This window comes from Coregonus clupeaformis, chromosome 14 (assembly GCF_020615455.1).
Source record: "Coregonus clupeaformis isolate EN_2021a chromosome 14, ASM2061545v1, whole genome shotgun sequence".
Taxonomy (NCBI): domain Eukaryota; kingdom Metazoa; phylum Chordata; class Actinopteri; order Salmoniformes; family Salmonidae; genus Coregonus; species Coregonus clupeaformis.
The window spans coordinates 16,590,587-16,603,768 of NC_059205.1; the positions used below are offsets into that span (position 1 = coordinate 16,590,587).

At 40.8% G+C, this 13,182-nt stretch overlaps 1 protein-coding gene across 1 annotated transcript; it reads right to left on the minus strand.

Annotated features, from left to right (window-relative positions):
* Nucleotides 1–4,059: 4,059 nt before the first annotated feature.
* LOC121581198 (methyl-CpG-binding domain protein 3-like) lies at nt 4,060–9,956 on the minus strand. The gene is made up of 7 exons (XM_041896649.2): nt 9,796–9,956; nt 7,783–7,945; nt 7,564–7,701; nt 6,702–6,792; nt 6,418–6,595; nt 5,579–5,737; nt 4,060–5,377 (listed from the first exon to the last, which is right to left on the minus strand). Exons 1-6 carry the CDS (start codon nt 9,807–9,809, stop codon nt 5,584–5,586), a joined length of 738 nt encoding a protein of 245 aa, XP_041752583.1. The 5' UTR covers nt 9,810–9,956; the 3' UTR covers nt 4,060–5,377; nt 5,579–5,583.
* Between the last annotated feature and the right edge of the window lie 3,226 nt (nt 9,957–13,182).

Here is a 13,182-nt window from a genome sequence, read left to right on the forward strand (position 1 = left end):
CTGATCACACGACTGAACAGCAGTCCAGGACCTGCCTTGTTGACAGTGCTGTTAAGAATGCAACACAGCGCTTTATTATAGACAGACTTCTCCCCATCCTAGCTACTGTTGTATCAATATGTTTTGACCATGACAGTTTACAATCCAGGGTTACTCCAAGCAGTTTAGTCTCCTCAACTTGCTCAATTTCCACATTATTCATTACAAGATTTAGTTGAGGTTTAGGATTTAGTAAATGATTTGTCCCAAATTTACATTTGACATTTACATTTTAGTCATTTAGCAGACGCTCTTATCCAGAGCGACTTACAGTTAGTGAGTGCATACATTTTTTTAATGACTAATTTATTCCTTGCCACCTATTCTGAAACTAACTGCAGCTCTTTGTTAAGTGTTGCTGTCATTTCAGTCGCTGTGGTAGCTGACGTGTATATTGTTGAGTCATCCGCATTCATGGACACACTGGCTTTACTCAAAGCCAGTGGCAGGTCGCTAGTAAAGATTGAAAAAAGTAAGGGGCCTAGACAGCTGCCCTGGGGAATTCCTGATTCTACCTGGATTTTGTTGGAGAGGCTTCCATTAAAGAACACCCTCTGTGTTCTGTTAGACAGGTAACTCTTTATCCACAATATAGCAGGGGGTGTAAAGCCATAACACATAAGTTTTTCCAGCAACAGACTTTGTTTCATCAGATCAGAGGACATTTCTCCAAAAAGTACGATCTTTGTCCCCATGTGCAGTTGCAAACCATAGTCTGGCTTTTTTATGGCGGTTTTGGAGCAGTGGCTTCTTCCTTGCTGAGCGGCCTTTCAGGTTATGTCGATATAGGACTCGTTTTACTGTGGATATAGATACTTTTGTACCTTATTCCTCCAGCATCTTCACAAGGTCCTTTGCTGCTGTTCTGGGATTGATTTGCACTTTTCACACCAAAGTACGTTCATCTCTAGGAGACAAAACGCGTCTCCTTCCTGAGCGGTATGACGGCTGCGTGGTCCCATGGTGTTTATACTTGCATACTATTGTTTGTACAGATGAACGTGGTACCTTCAGGTATTTGGAAATTGCTCCCAAGGATGAACTAGAGTTGTGGAGGTCTACAATTATCTTTATTAAGGCCTTATTGCTATTATAAACTGGTTACCAACGTAATTAGAACAGTAAAAAGTAATGTTTTGTCATACCTGTGGTATATGGTCTGATATGCCACGGCTTTCAGCCAATCAGCAGTTGGACAGAGGATCTCGAAAACTCTGAGCAAGAAAAACTAATGTTAGGCTATTTTCTGGCAATTGTGCTGTTATTATGTGCCAGATGTTAAGATTACAAACCGTTATAAATGGCCCATTTGCGAGATTGACTTGTCATTTCAATAGGCATAGGCTACAGACTAAAATCTGGGTTTATGTTTGTAATTACATTTTGCCATAGTTTGCTTAGCTAAAGGCAGGTAGCCTATAGCCCCTGATAGGCCTACATCTAATTTCAGATAGTCTACAGTAGCCTAGACAAGATGTAGGCAAGATGTAAACTGAACGATTTAGCAGCATGCTTAGTTCAAATTAACAGACTAATTTCAATCAACATGAATAACGAGGCGATTTCGCAATAAGAAGTGCTTGTGTTTCCCAATAGCCTGCTGGAATAGGCTACTGAGGATGGGGTTATAATTTCAATCACTGAATTAAATATTAATAATATCAACTATGAACTGAATATGCTTGTCAACAACAGCCAGTGTTTATTTAAAAAAATTCTGTTTTACCTGTAGCCTAATCTGACTACTGTTACCGTCAATCTAATGCGTTCATAATAACACAAGGCTACAACAACAATAAACTGAAGTCATAGGCTATGAAATTGTTTTGCCAGCTCCAGGTAGGCTACACAAGTGGCACAAAACGATTTGCAATGACTCCGGTGATATCGTCATTTCAACATATTTATAATATCAAATGGTAGCCTACAATGGTATATACATGAATCGGCTACTTGATGGCCAACAGAGGCAAATGTATAATTCTCCACATGTAGCCTAATGTCAGTTTCATTGAGGACTTTTCCCTCATAAAAAGAACCACCTGTTCCATAACTTCCATTTCAAATTTCCACTCAGGCAGCCCCAGAGACCCAAGAACTGAGCATGCATAAAGCACTTCACTTGATACCGTTTTCTTTAAGCAGTCAATATTGCAGTTTAAACCACCTCCTAGTGAATTTATGTAATGCGCTAAAATGCGCCCAAAGTCGTTTTCCAGTGCTTTGTCCCCATTATTTCTTGATGTTCTATAGTATTAATATGTTTTATTGAAAAAGGGTTGGAAATAGTTGTCTCCATAATGACAATCGAAATAGCAGTGGGACACTATTTGGCATGAAAGCCCCCTCCTCTTGACAGCGTAGAGAAAAATGTTCCTTTTTAGAGTTAATTTCCTAAAATTCTACACATTTTGCCATGGGGTGTAGAGAAAATGTTGTTTAAAGCAAGTTTGCTGCAATTCTCCTTCTATTTTGCCATTGGGCAGAGATTTAACAATTGTATAACTACACAGAACAAAAATATAAATGCAACATGTAAAGTGTTGGCCCCATGTTTCATGAGCTGAAATAAAAGATCCCAGAAATGTTCCATATGCCCCAAAAGCTTATTTCTCTCAAATATTGTTCACACATTTGTTTACATCCCTGTTAGTGAGCATTTCTCCTTTGCCAAGGTCATCCATCCACCTGACAGGTGTGGCATATCAAGAAGTTTATTAAACAGAATTATCATTACACAGGTGCACCTTTGTGCTGGGGACAATAAAAGGCCACTTTAAAATGTGCAATTTTGTCACACAACACAATGCCACAGATGTCTCAAGTTTTGAGGGAGCGTGCAATTGGCATGCTGAGGAATATTTCTGTCTGTAATAAAGCCCTTTTGTGGGGAAAAACCCATTCTGATTGGCTGGGCCTGGCTCCCCAGTGGGTGGACCTGGCTGCCAAGTGGGTGGGCCTATGCCCTCCAAGGCCCACTCATGGCTGCACCCCTGCCCAGTCATGTGAAATCCATAGATTAGGGCCTAATGAATTTATTTCCATTGACTGATTTCCTTATATGAACTGTATCTCAGTAAAATCATTGAAATTGTTGCATTTATAGAAATAGAGTTGGAATAGATTCAATAAAGACAGGAATGGGTCATCGCCATAGACATCACATACAGTGCATTCAGAAAGTATTCAGACCCCTTCACTTTTTCCACATTTCTGTTACGCGACAGCCTTTTTAAGGTATCTGTGAACAATAGATGCATATCTGTATTCCCAGTTATGTGAAATCCATAGATAAGGGCCTAATGAATTTCTTTAAATTGGCTGATTTCCTTAAATGAACTGTAACTCAGTAAAATCTTTGAAATTGTTGCATGTTGCGTTCATATTTTTGGTCAGTATAATTTCATGCAATTCTACTCATTTTGCCATGGGGCAGAGAGATGTTTGCAGTTTTTTATATGAATGACTAACCACGATTAATAAAAGTTTACATAGCTGGCTAGACTAATTTACCTATCTTAAAAATGTTAGCTGACTTGGGCTAACTGAGTGACTGTCAGTGACCGACAAGAGAAAAACAGTTGATGCACAACCGAATTTCACCTTCTGTATTCTACAATTCTAACTTTTAACAGTAAGTTGAGACCCCTACTGAGTTCCTAAATAAAAAACATGTTTTTTTGTTTTGTTTATGGAAATTGAGCCACGGCCTACAAAAGGGGGGCCGCCAGTTGCCCATCCCTGACTTAGGGACTCGCTAGGTGGCCTAAAAAAACAGACAAGTCTAGTGATGAGTCTTCTCCAGGTTGTCTGCTGCGCTCACAAACCAAGCGTCTAAAACCTTCAAACTCAACTGTGGACCTCAAAGCCAGTTCCACTGCTTTTTAAAATTGTTCCCCTCTAATAACAGACTGATTTAGACCTGGGACACCAGGTGGGCGCAATTAATTATCAGGTAGAACAGCAATCCAGCAGGGTAAGAGTTGAATACCCCTGGTCTAAAAGAACACACTACACAAATTACAAAAGAGTTTGCATTTATTTTAGTTATAGGAAAAAAATAATCATCCAGAATGAATTGCTTGATGTTTGACCTCAAATTACAAGAGAAAATGGTAACAAATCCCTCTATGGAAACAAAGGTTTTTAACCATAAAGCATAATTTGAACAATAACATCTCATGGGGGGATCATTCTGACAGTGAATGATCTTCCCATTCATAACTCAAATCAAGAACAAGTTTAGGGGAAAATGTCAGCACTTAAAACCTATTAAAACAACCAATGTTAAATAACTATGGAATAATTGTGACTTGCCACACAGCAACGTTTTAAACAACAAAAAATACAAAATCCCAAATAGGCAACTATTTCAGAGTAGCCGTCTACGTCAGCCGTCGCACCTATTGACAGTTCATCAATGTAACATGAAAGCAAATACATCTAGAAAGATGAGACCAGACAAAATTAGCACCATTTTGAACTTATAGGAGAGTTTGAGTCATGAGAGCCTGTTCAACCTCTGTGCAGAGAGCACCACTCCTCATGACCGTCCAGAAGACAGTATGGAGAACACAGAACCCAATTATTTGTTAGGGATAACAAGAGCCATAGGATATATCCTATAACCTATATCAGATCATATGATGCATGCTTATCTATGACTGATTTCTGACACATTAGGTTGTCTTTTGCAAAGTCCGCTTTGAGCCTCCAACCGTCATCTTACAGCATGTGGTCCCTTGCCCAATCTGCACCCCTCGAACCACCCACTAATTCTCCACTTGGGCAAAGGATACTGAGTGGTAGCAGAGCAACACAAGACAGAGACAGATGGAACCGTTCAAATGGAATGGGCCGAGTGGTGCCCCACAAACACACACTCTCCCCCTCCCAAAAACACACACTCTTTTCCTTCTCCTCTCTCGTGTAGACACATGCACGCAGATAAACGTGCACAGACAAACACATATTAACTCTGTGTTTTAACCTTAAACTTGTGTTCACAAGAGGGCAAGACTATATTGCCTAAAGCACCATACATACTTCTCCACATTCCATACAATTAGAGGGTAAACATTTGTGAATTTAATTGAACTCTGAACATCAAAGCCTTGTCCAAGGGCTTAAAAACATATTTCAAAATTGCATTTAAATTGGTCAAAAATATATTTAGATTGAATTGTTGTTGACAGTCTTCCAGACAGACAGACGTAGACGAGAGAGGGTCCTTCATGTTGACAGATGCTAGTCAGATCCTGGTGAATGTCCTGTATGTGTATGGGTGGTATGGGTAGAATACTGTGTTCAAGGCAGCTCTCTGTAGCATTCACCAACCCTGTAGGAGAGAGAAAAATCAATAGGTTTTTCGTCTGTAGCATGTTACTACCGGTAATGACAGAATTACGTAAACGTTTAAACCCGTTATCTCGCTACATAAAGTATTACTAACAAACCCACACAACAGAACCTAGACCATTTCTTAAAGACAAAGTAACCTCTATCTATTTCATTTCTACATTATACTGCTCTGCTGTACCTCTGCTATACGTCCTCCTTGTCATCCTGCTCGGCTTGTTCCTCCTTCAGAGCGTCTGTGTCTGCCTCGTTGGTGGAGGCCTCTATGTGAGCCAACATGTCCGCCATCAGCGCTTCCTCCAACCTCCTCCTCACACTGTGGACCAGGTCCTCTTGCTTCCTACATATACCACAGAGGGAGAGAGAGGAGAGGGGTTAGGGAGCAATGGATGGATGACAGTCCTCGTGGCTTAAAGGGATAGTTAAACCAAATTACAAAATGACATATTGGTTTCCTTACCCTGTAAGCAGTATATGGACAAGGTATGACAGCAATCCAATGCTTTGGTTTAGTTTGCCGGGCACTGTTTCCACATGCTAACGTTTTAGCATTAGTGGCACAAATCCCAGTCATGGGACCGATATTAGCATTTTTTGCACACTATGTCCAAATTAGCAGAAAGAATCTCAAATTGATTGTGAAGCTTAACATATTTGAACATGACGTGTGGCACATTTTTCACACATCATGTTAAAATCATCTATAAGTGACTATGTTGAGCTTCACAATCAATTTTAGATTATTTCAGATGATTTGGACATGATGCGCAAAAAATGCTAATATCGGTCCCATAGCTGGGATTTGTGCCACTAATGCTATAACGTTAGCATGTGGAAACAGTGCCAGGCATACTAAACCAAAGCATGGATTGCTGTCATACCTTGTCTATTAACTGCTTACAGGGTAAGGAAACCAATGTGTCATTTTGTAATTTGGGTGAACTATCCCTTTAACAACAAGGCCCCACTGTAGCTGGGTGGTGTTGAGTCACACCACAGGGTCATGTATGTGTACTCTACCTGATGTCGTCATCAGTAACCATGAAGGCCTTGCAGAGTGGCTGGGTGGTGTTGAGCCACACACCAGGGTTCTTCTCCACGGCTGCAGTCAGCTGACCAGTGACGGGTGTGGGGCTGGTGTGCAGGGCGCTGGCAATGGCAGAGAGCAGGGTCTTGTCTGAACACACAGGCCCAACACCTGGGGGGAGATTCACAGGGTCAGATATAAAAAACACACACATAAAATCCCAAAACACTGGTTTTATGTGTATGAGTCTCAAGTACTCTCTGCCGTGTGTACTTACCCTGTAGGCCCTTGGGAAGGTCCATGGTCTTGACCAGCTCCTCTGCGATGTCAAACGCACTCAGACCACTCAGCTTCCTCTCCCAAAACAGCTGAGGACAAACACACAGTGTGTAAACAACAGCTATCCATATAACTTTAAACGCATCACATAATGATGTGCTTCATAATTCATGGAAATGCATGTTTTTATTGCTGCCACCCTGAACAACTCAAAATGTTTAGCCACATTACAGGAAGGATTTAACAAGCTTTGATTAAGATCAAAGGGCCCAGTACAGTCAAAAAAGTGATTTTCCTGTGTTTTATATATATTTCCACTGAACATTTTGAAAATGATGATAATGCCCTTTTAGTGTTTGAAAATACAGCCAGAAATGTCAGCCTGTTTTGGTGAGATAGAATCTTGGTCTGCCTGGTGACGTCACCAGGCGATATAAGTAAATAGACCAATTACATAGACCAACCTCTCTAACAGCTAGTTTTCAGGTTACATATCCCTCCCATTACGCTCGTCCAATTAGGCCCCTCACTCAGACCACTCCTAACAAAATTATTTATTGAGAAATTACTCTTTGGTAAGAAGCTATTTGTTTCTTTTTGACTATTTTAATTGAAAACAATCACAGTAAGGTACTTAACTGTTACCCAGAATTGATTTGATATTGAGATAAACACGGCTGCATTGGACATTTAAGTAAGCTTGTTAAATCGAGCGACTCATCCAATTTGCAATAATACGTTTCCAAGGGCTAGGCCAGAGTAGATGACTTCATCTACCAACCATATGGCAGCAATTAAAGAAATAACATTACAGTATCATTACATCACAACCAATAAGCGCAGAGCATCGTTGGTCTCACCTGTCTTGGTTGGTCGACAGCCTTGTGGGGGTCTGTCTTCACTTTGTTGCTAGGGTGATTTGTCACCTTGGTGACAGGCTGTTTAAAGATGGATGCTGTCTGTCGGACTGGTAGGGTCGTGTTCAGGTCCGGCTTGACCTTCAACACAGACAGAGAAACAGGTCAGGGATCAAAGGTCAAACAGATTACACATTATCCTGGACTCAAACTCCCTCTCACCTTGATCTGATGGTTGTTGTTGTCATAGCGATGCTTGTGCCTGTTCCTGTGCAGCTTGTTCGTTAGCATCCTTCCAGCACGGGGGTCAATGGCGTGCACCTCCATGGTGTTGCCCAGGTAACGAGCTAGTTGGGGTTTGCTCAGGAATCTCTTTCCAGGGTCACTAAAGGGGCAGGAAGACAGGCCATCAGGAAAAAAACATCAGAGAGCCTCAGCCTGCAAAACAACCATAGTAGCGGGGGTGAAAGTAGATTTAATTTCTTACCGGTGTGGGACACCCAAGTGCCTGCACGCATTTTTTTATACTACAAAAATTACAGGGTAGGCTACTCTGCTGACACTGACAAACAGATCAATAAAAACGATGTCTGATCCATATAATTGGCCCACTAAAGGGGGAGACACAAATACAATATGACATCCATCTAACCTGGAGGAGGAAAGTATTGTCAAAAAATAAAATACAATAAAGTGTCACTGACAAAGACAGTGAACATGCACACTCACAGGGGATATGGCAGATGTTCACAGCTGGTGCTCAATTAAGTTAAGAATTTTGATAACTAAAAGACGGATTGGAGTCTTTTCATTGTCATCTCTTTAGAGCAATAGCCATTTGCTTTCCAAACAGTTTGTTCGAGATATGCCTGGCTGGGTCTCTGCTTTTCACTGACAGTAGCAACTCAACAATCATCTATTTTGGTATTTGAAGTGCGCACTGCCCAAATTGCGGACCCTTCCGACTGTATGCTATGCAATTTAAAACAATCCACTGCATTAAAAAAAAAGTTAATGACCCTTTGTGGCCAAATCATGCTTTCTGGTGTAGAAGCCTATTTTGAATGATTTTATTCATTTCGGTATAGACAGGAGTAAGCTAATTAGGCGATATAATTTTGGCAGTTTATTTTAATTCACTTTAGGGAAAGCTTAGCTTCCCCTAGACTTATGGACACGCCGGCTATGCTTTTTAATGTGGCATAAACACAACCAGTCATAATGTTTTCATCTGATTGTGAAACAATCACTTAACAAAGGCGCTGCTGTAGGCTACCCGCGCACATTCGTCCACTCACAAAATAATTTCAGCATCCAAACCCCAACAGTGCACCCGCAATTTCATAAATGGAAAGAAATGTAATCAATGGAAAGAGACACACTTGTAACGTTAGCCTGAATTTATGCATTCACTGTTGTCCACGCACGCTTCGGTCTCGGCCACTAATCTCTGCCTTGTCTGCGAGCGTCTCCGCCACTCATCTCGGCCTTGACAAAATGTAAGCGTTCTCCTCAAACCACAACGCAATTTGGACAGTATACCACCCAGTTTCCAGTCAATTCGCAAATGTTTCATGGGGCTTACATGCAGTAATGTTAAATACTGGTGTAGTAGCCTATAGTTTTTTGGGCGTGTATTAATTGTGATCGGCTCACGTTTTACCGGTATGGCGTACCCCAACTATTTATTTTGCCGGGACGCCGTACTGGACCGCCTTACTTTCACCCCTGCATAGTAGTAAACAATGAAAGTTAGCTAGCTACTGTCGTAGTTAACCCATAGCACCGTACCCACAATACTGCATTATAAAGTCCACATAATGTGAATCAATTTACACAAATGTAAACAAAGACTTGTAACAGATAGCTACGATAACTCCCGATGCTAACGTTACTTGCACATTTGTTGACAAGTGTGCGGGGAGCTGACGTTTGCTAGCAAGCTAACGTTAGCAATCGACAATGACTTATCGTTTGCTATCTAATGGTTACTTATCAAATTTGACGCAATCTGTAGACACTGATCATTTAACTTTTTGGTAGACAGTTAGCTACGTGTACGATGTCTTACTTTAGTGGCTAGTTAGCGTCCCGCCTACTCCATCGAGAAACAATGTTAGCTAGCTAGAGACATGCTTTCCCTGCTGCAGACCAGCTAACATTAGCTAGCTACCGTCTTTTTACTTAGCTACTTGTCCTTCTTACAACTCATTCGAACAAGTCATACAAACCCACCTTTTCCTCTCCATGCTTCTTGTAGGTTATGATTGCTCGATTTATGTCGATTCGGGAATCTACATGGGTTTGAAAAATGTGGGTAGAATGTTTTGTTGTGGATCTGCTTTCCTTTTCGATGTCAGCTGTCCTACCCCCTTTCTCGTGTCTAGACACTCATAAAATCACTCCGCCACGTTAGACCACTGTTACATAAAGTGGACGGCAATTAATCCGCTGGTCCACAAACTAGTCCCAATTGAAGTCCTGTCTTTGTTGGGATCAGTTGAGTGTTTTAATTTTGTTTAATCCAACTACCTTTGCTAGTCTTTTTCTCATCAGTTTAGCTGTATGTTTATACAAAATTATTTCAATTTCACACTAAACACTTTAAAACTTTTATTCAGGGTAGCCCAATTGAGACCAGGGTTGCATTCCCAATTGTGCCCCGAGTACAAACATTTTCTCACAACAGGAAGAACAATTTACATTACAATTAAAACAATAATAAAATAAATAAAATCAACCAAGCTGGATGAAATAACCCAATACTATATTTTTTCTCTCTAGAAAACAACTATCCATCATGTCAGGTTTGCCAGAAGATACATATCCTACCGTTGCGCTTGTTTACGCTGAAGTCAGAACGCAATCATGGTTACAATAACACACTGTGGAGCCTGTGTGAGATATGGGTCGGAAAACGTAGTCCAAATGTTACCTTTATCCACACTGCTCCATCGAGAAGATTGAAATATTGCTAGTTTCCCCGGAAAACAGCCGTTTTCGTACTCATGCTAGCTAGCAGTATTCACAGCAGTCATTATGGAAAACGGACCATGAAAAGCAGAGAAATGTTTAACTTTAAAAATAAAATACAGACTTCAATCAAACTAACAAAGGCATAAAAATGGTATATAAGAGAAACATTTTCTCATAATGCCTGCATTTCCCATTCCTCTACATGTAATTCCATGGCTGAGCAATTTCATAAAAAAAAAAAAAAAATGCACAACAGTTATTTTAAAAATATGTCAAAATCAGGTTGAAAAGTCCAGTTAAGTTGATTGAAAAAGAGGAGAGCACGTTGTTTCTCTTCTCATTGCCCTGGTGTCTAGTTGTGTCTTTGTGTAGCCGGCGCGGTCTGCTCGTTGCCGACTACTGCGTTGTGTTCCGGTGCACTGAAGACAACACACTGGCGTACTTGAAGGCACTTTATTGTGTACAACTCTCTCAATCTGTTCAACATCAAAGAGAGAAAATGTTCAAAACTCTACCCTCGACCAGAATCCGCCTCTCCCAGCCGAATACAATGCAGACTCAGTATAATCACATTCAAAAATACAAGGAATAAAATACAACATCATTGGAAAATAAACATTGCATCTGGTGTATATCTTATGTATGTGTCATATTCATGTTATCTCTGCCAAAAACTCTGAGCTTTTAGCCTTTACATTAATACTGTGCAACATGACATAAACCATCTTTCAAATAGGTAATACATACAGTAATATGCACGAAGCAACATGTAATCCTTCACATTTGAGCTTTTCAGTGCCATTAAACACTAATCAATACATGAAAACATTTTAAATGAACACATTTTTAACCTGATATAGGGAATACATACCTGTTCAACATCAAAGAGAGAAAATGTTCAAAACTCTACCCTCGACCAGAATCCGCCTAACATAAAAAGAACAACGTGAGCTTCGTCACAAGAGGATAGAATGATGATTGCTAACTTACAGCTAAACAGAACACGAGGTTAGCTAAGTTAGCAATTTCTCAACTCTCAAAAATGGCTAAATTCACAACACAGCTTGATTAAATGTACGTACACTCATCATATAATATACATACAAGTTACTATGTGCACTGAAACGTTTTAGTTTTAACAGGTATATCAAGTTTATGTCACGCCGAAGTGAACACGTACCTCTCCCAGCCGAATACAATGCAGACTGAGAAAAGCATGACCTCCCTCCGCATATAACCAAACCAACTCTAGAGGGCGCACTTACACAATTAACTCTCCCAATATCTGTAAACTACACGAAATGCTGAACAATACAATATTTTGGTGAAATCAACTCACAAAATAAAATAAAAAATAGAAAATGAACAGTTGCAAAAATCTGTAATTCTTTGACCTGTTACATTCACCCCTCTTTAATTTCACCAAAATCCTTCACACTTCGAGGGTGGAAAATAACCAAAAACATATAGAATAAATCTCTTGTCCACTTGGTCCAAGATAGCCCTGGGACTCCATTTCCCATATACAGCGTATAAAGCTACTTACAAAGTAAGTTAAAAGAAAACAGCAGTTGATCAGGCTACTGCCCCTTCTAGTGAATATGATGCCTTATACATCATATGAGATCTTGGAACACTTTCCCTCCAATATGAACATCTCATGACTCAGGTCATACTACTGGTAATAAAGAAAAATATCTCAATCTCAAAAATGTATCTAAAATAAAGAACGGAAAGACAGTGACCTTCTGACTCCTGTAACAAAACCCTTGGTGAGTGGTTTTTGCACCATGTTCTCTATCAAGCGATCGACTGCCTTAACAACCCTGCCAGTACGTGTTCTGACAACCTGACTTTCAAACCCTTGTACTTGGGAGGGTATCTGACTATCAATCAGTGTAACAGGTGAATTGACGTCCGAAGACCCTGTCTCATCTAAGTCAGGAACATCAACTGGGGCAACAGAGTCAGTGTCAGTCATGTGCAAATCAGGGGGGTCACTGGAATCCGACAAGTCTCCCACAGGTGAGCATTCATTTTCCCCTTGGCCTCTGACCTCTTCAGACTGGGCTCCCGTGGGTGTCAGCTGAACAGACCTCCTGGACAGAGAGCGGGGCGTCTCATTCTCCATCTCAGACTCATCAGCTTCTCCAATAGACTCAGAGTCAGAGGATGCGTTTAACCACGAACATGTACGGTCCTCAGAAGCATCTACTGCTAGGCCACTCAAAGCATCAACAGAAGGAGGCTGAAACTCACTGGCCACATCCGAGGCAGCTCCATTCGTCTCTTCATCGCTTAGTTCTGGCATGGGCAAGAAGCTCACGTCCAACATCAAATTCCGATGAACAACTTTTGTTTTCCCACTTTCGTCTCTGACTTTGTAAACGTGAGTCTGAGGGTTCCGGTCTATGATGGTATACATAGTGGCTTCCCACTTATCCGCTAACTTCCTCTTCCCTCTCTCTGCTTTATTAGCTAACAAAACTCGGTCGCCAACGTTCAAGTGGGTTCCACGAACTCTCTTGTTGTAGCCATCAGCTTGATGTTGCTGTCCTTTCCTCGCATGCTGCTGAGCTATGTCGGCAGCCACATGGAGGTTCGCCATCAGTTTCTCTGCATAGGTCTTATAATTCACCACGACTG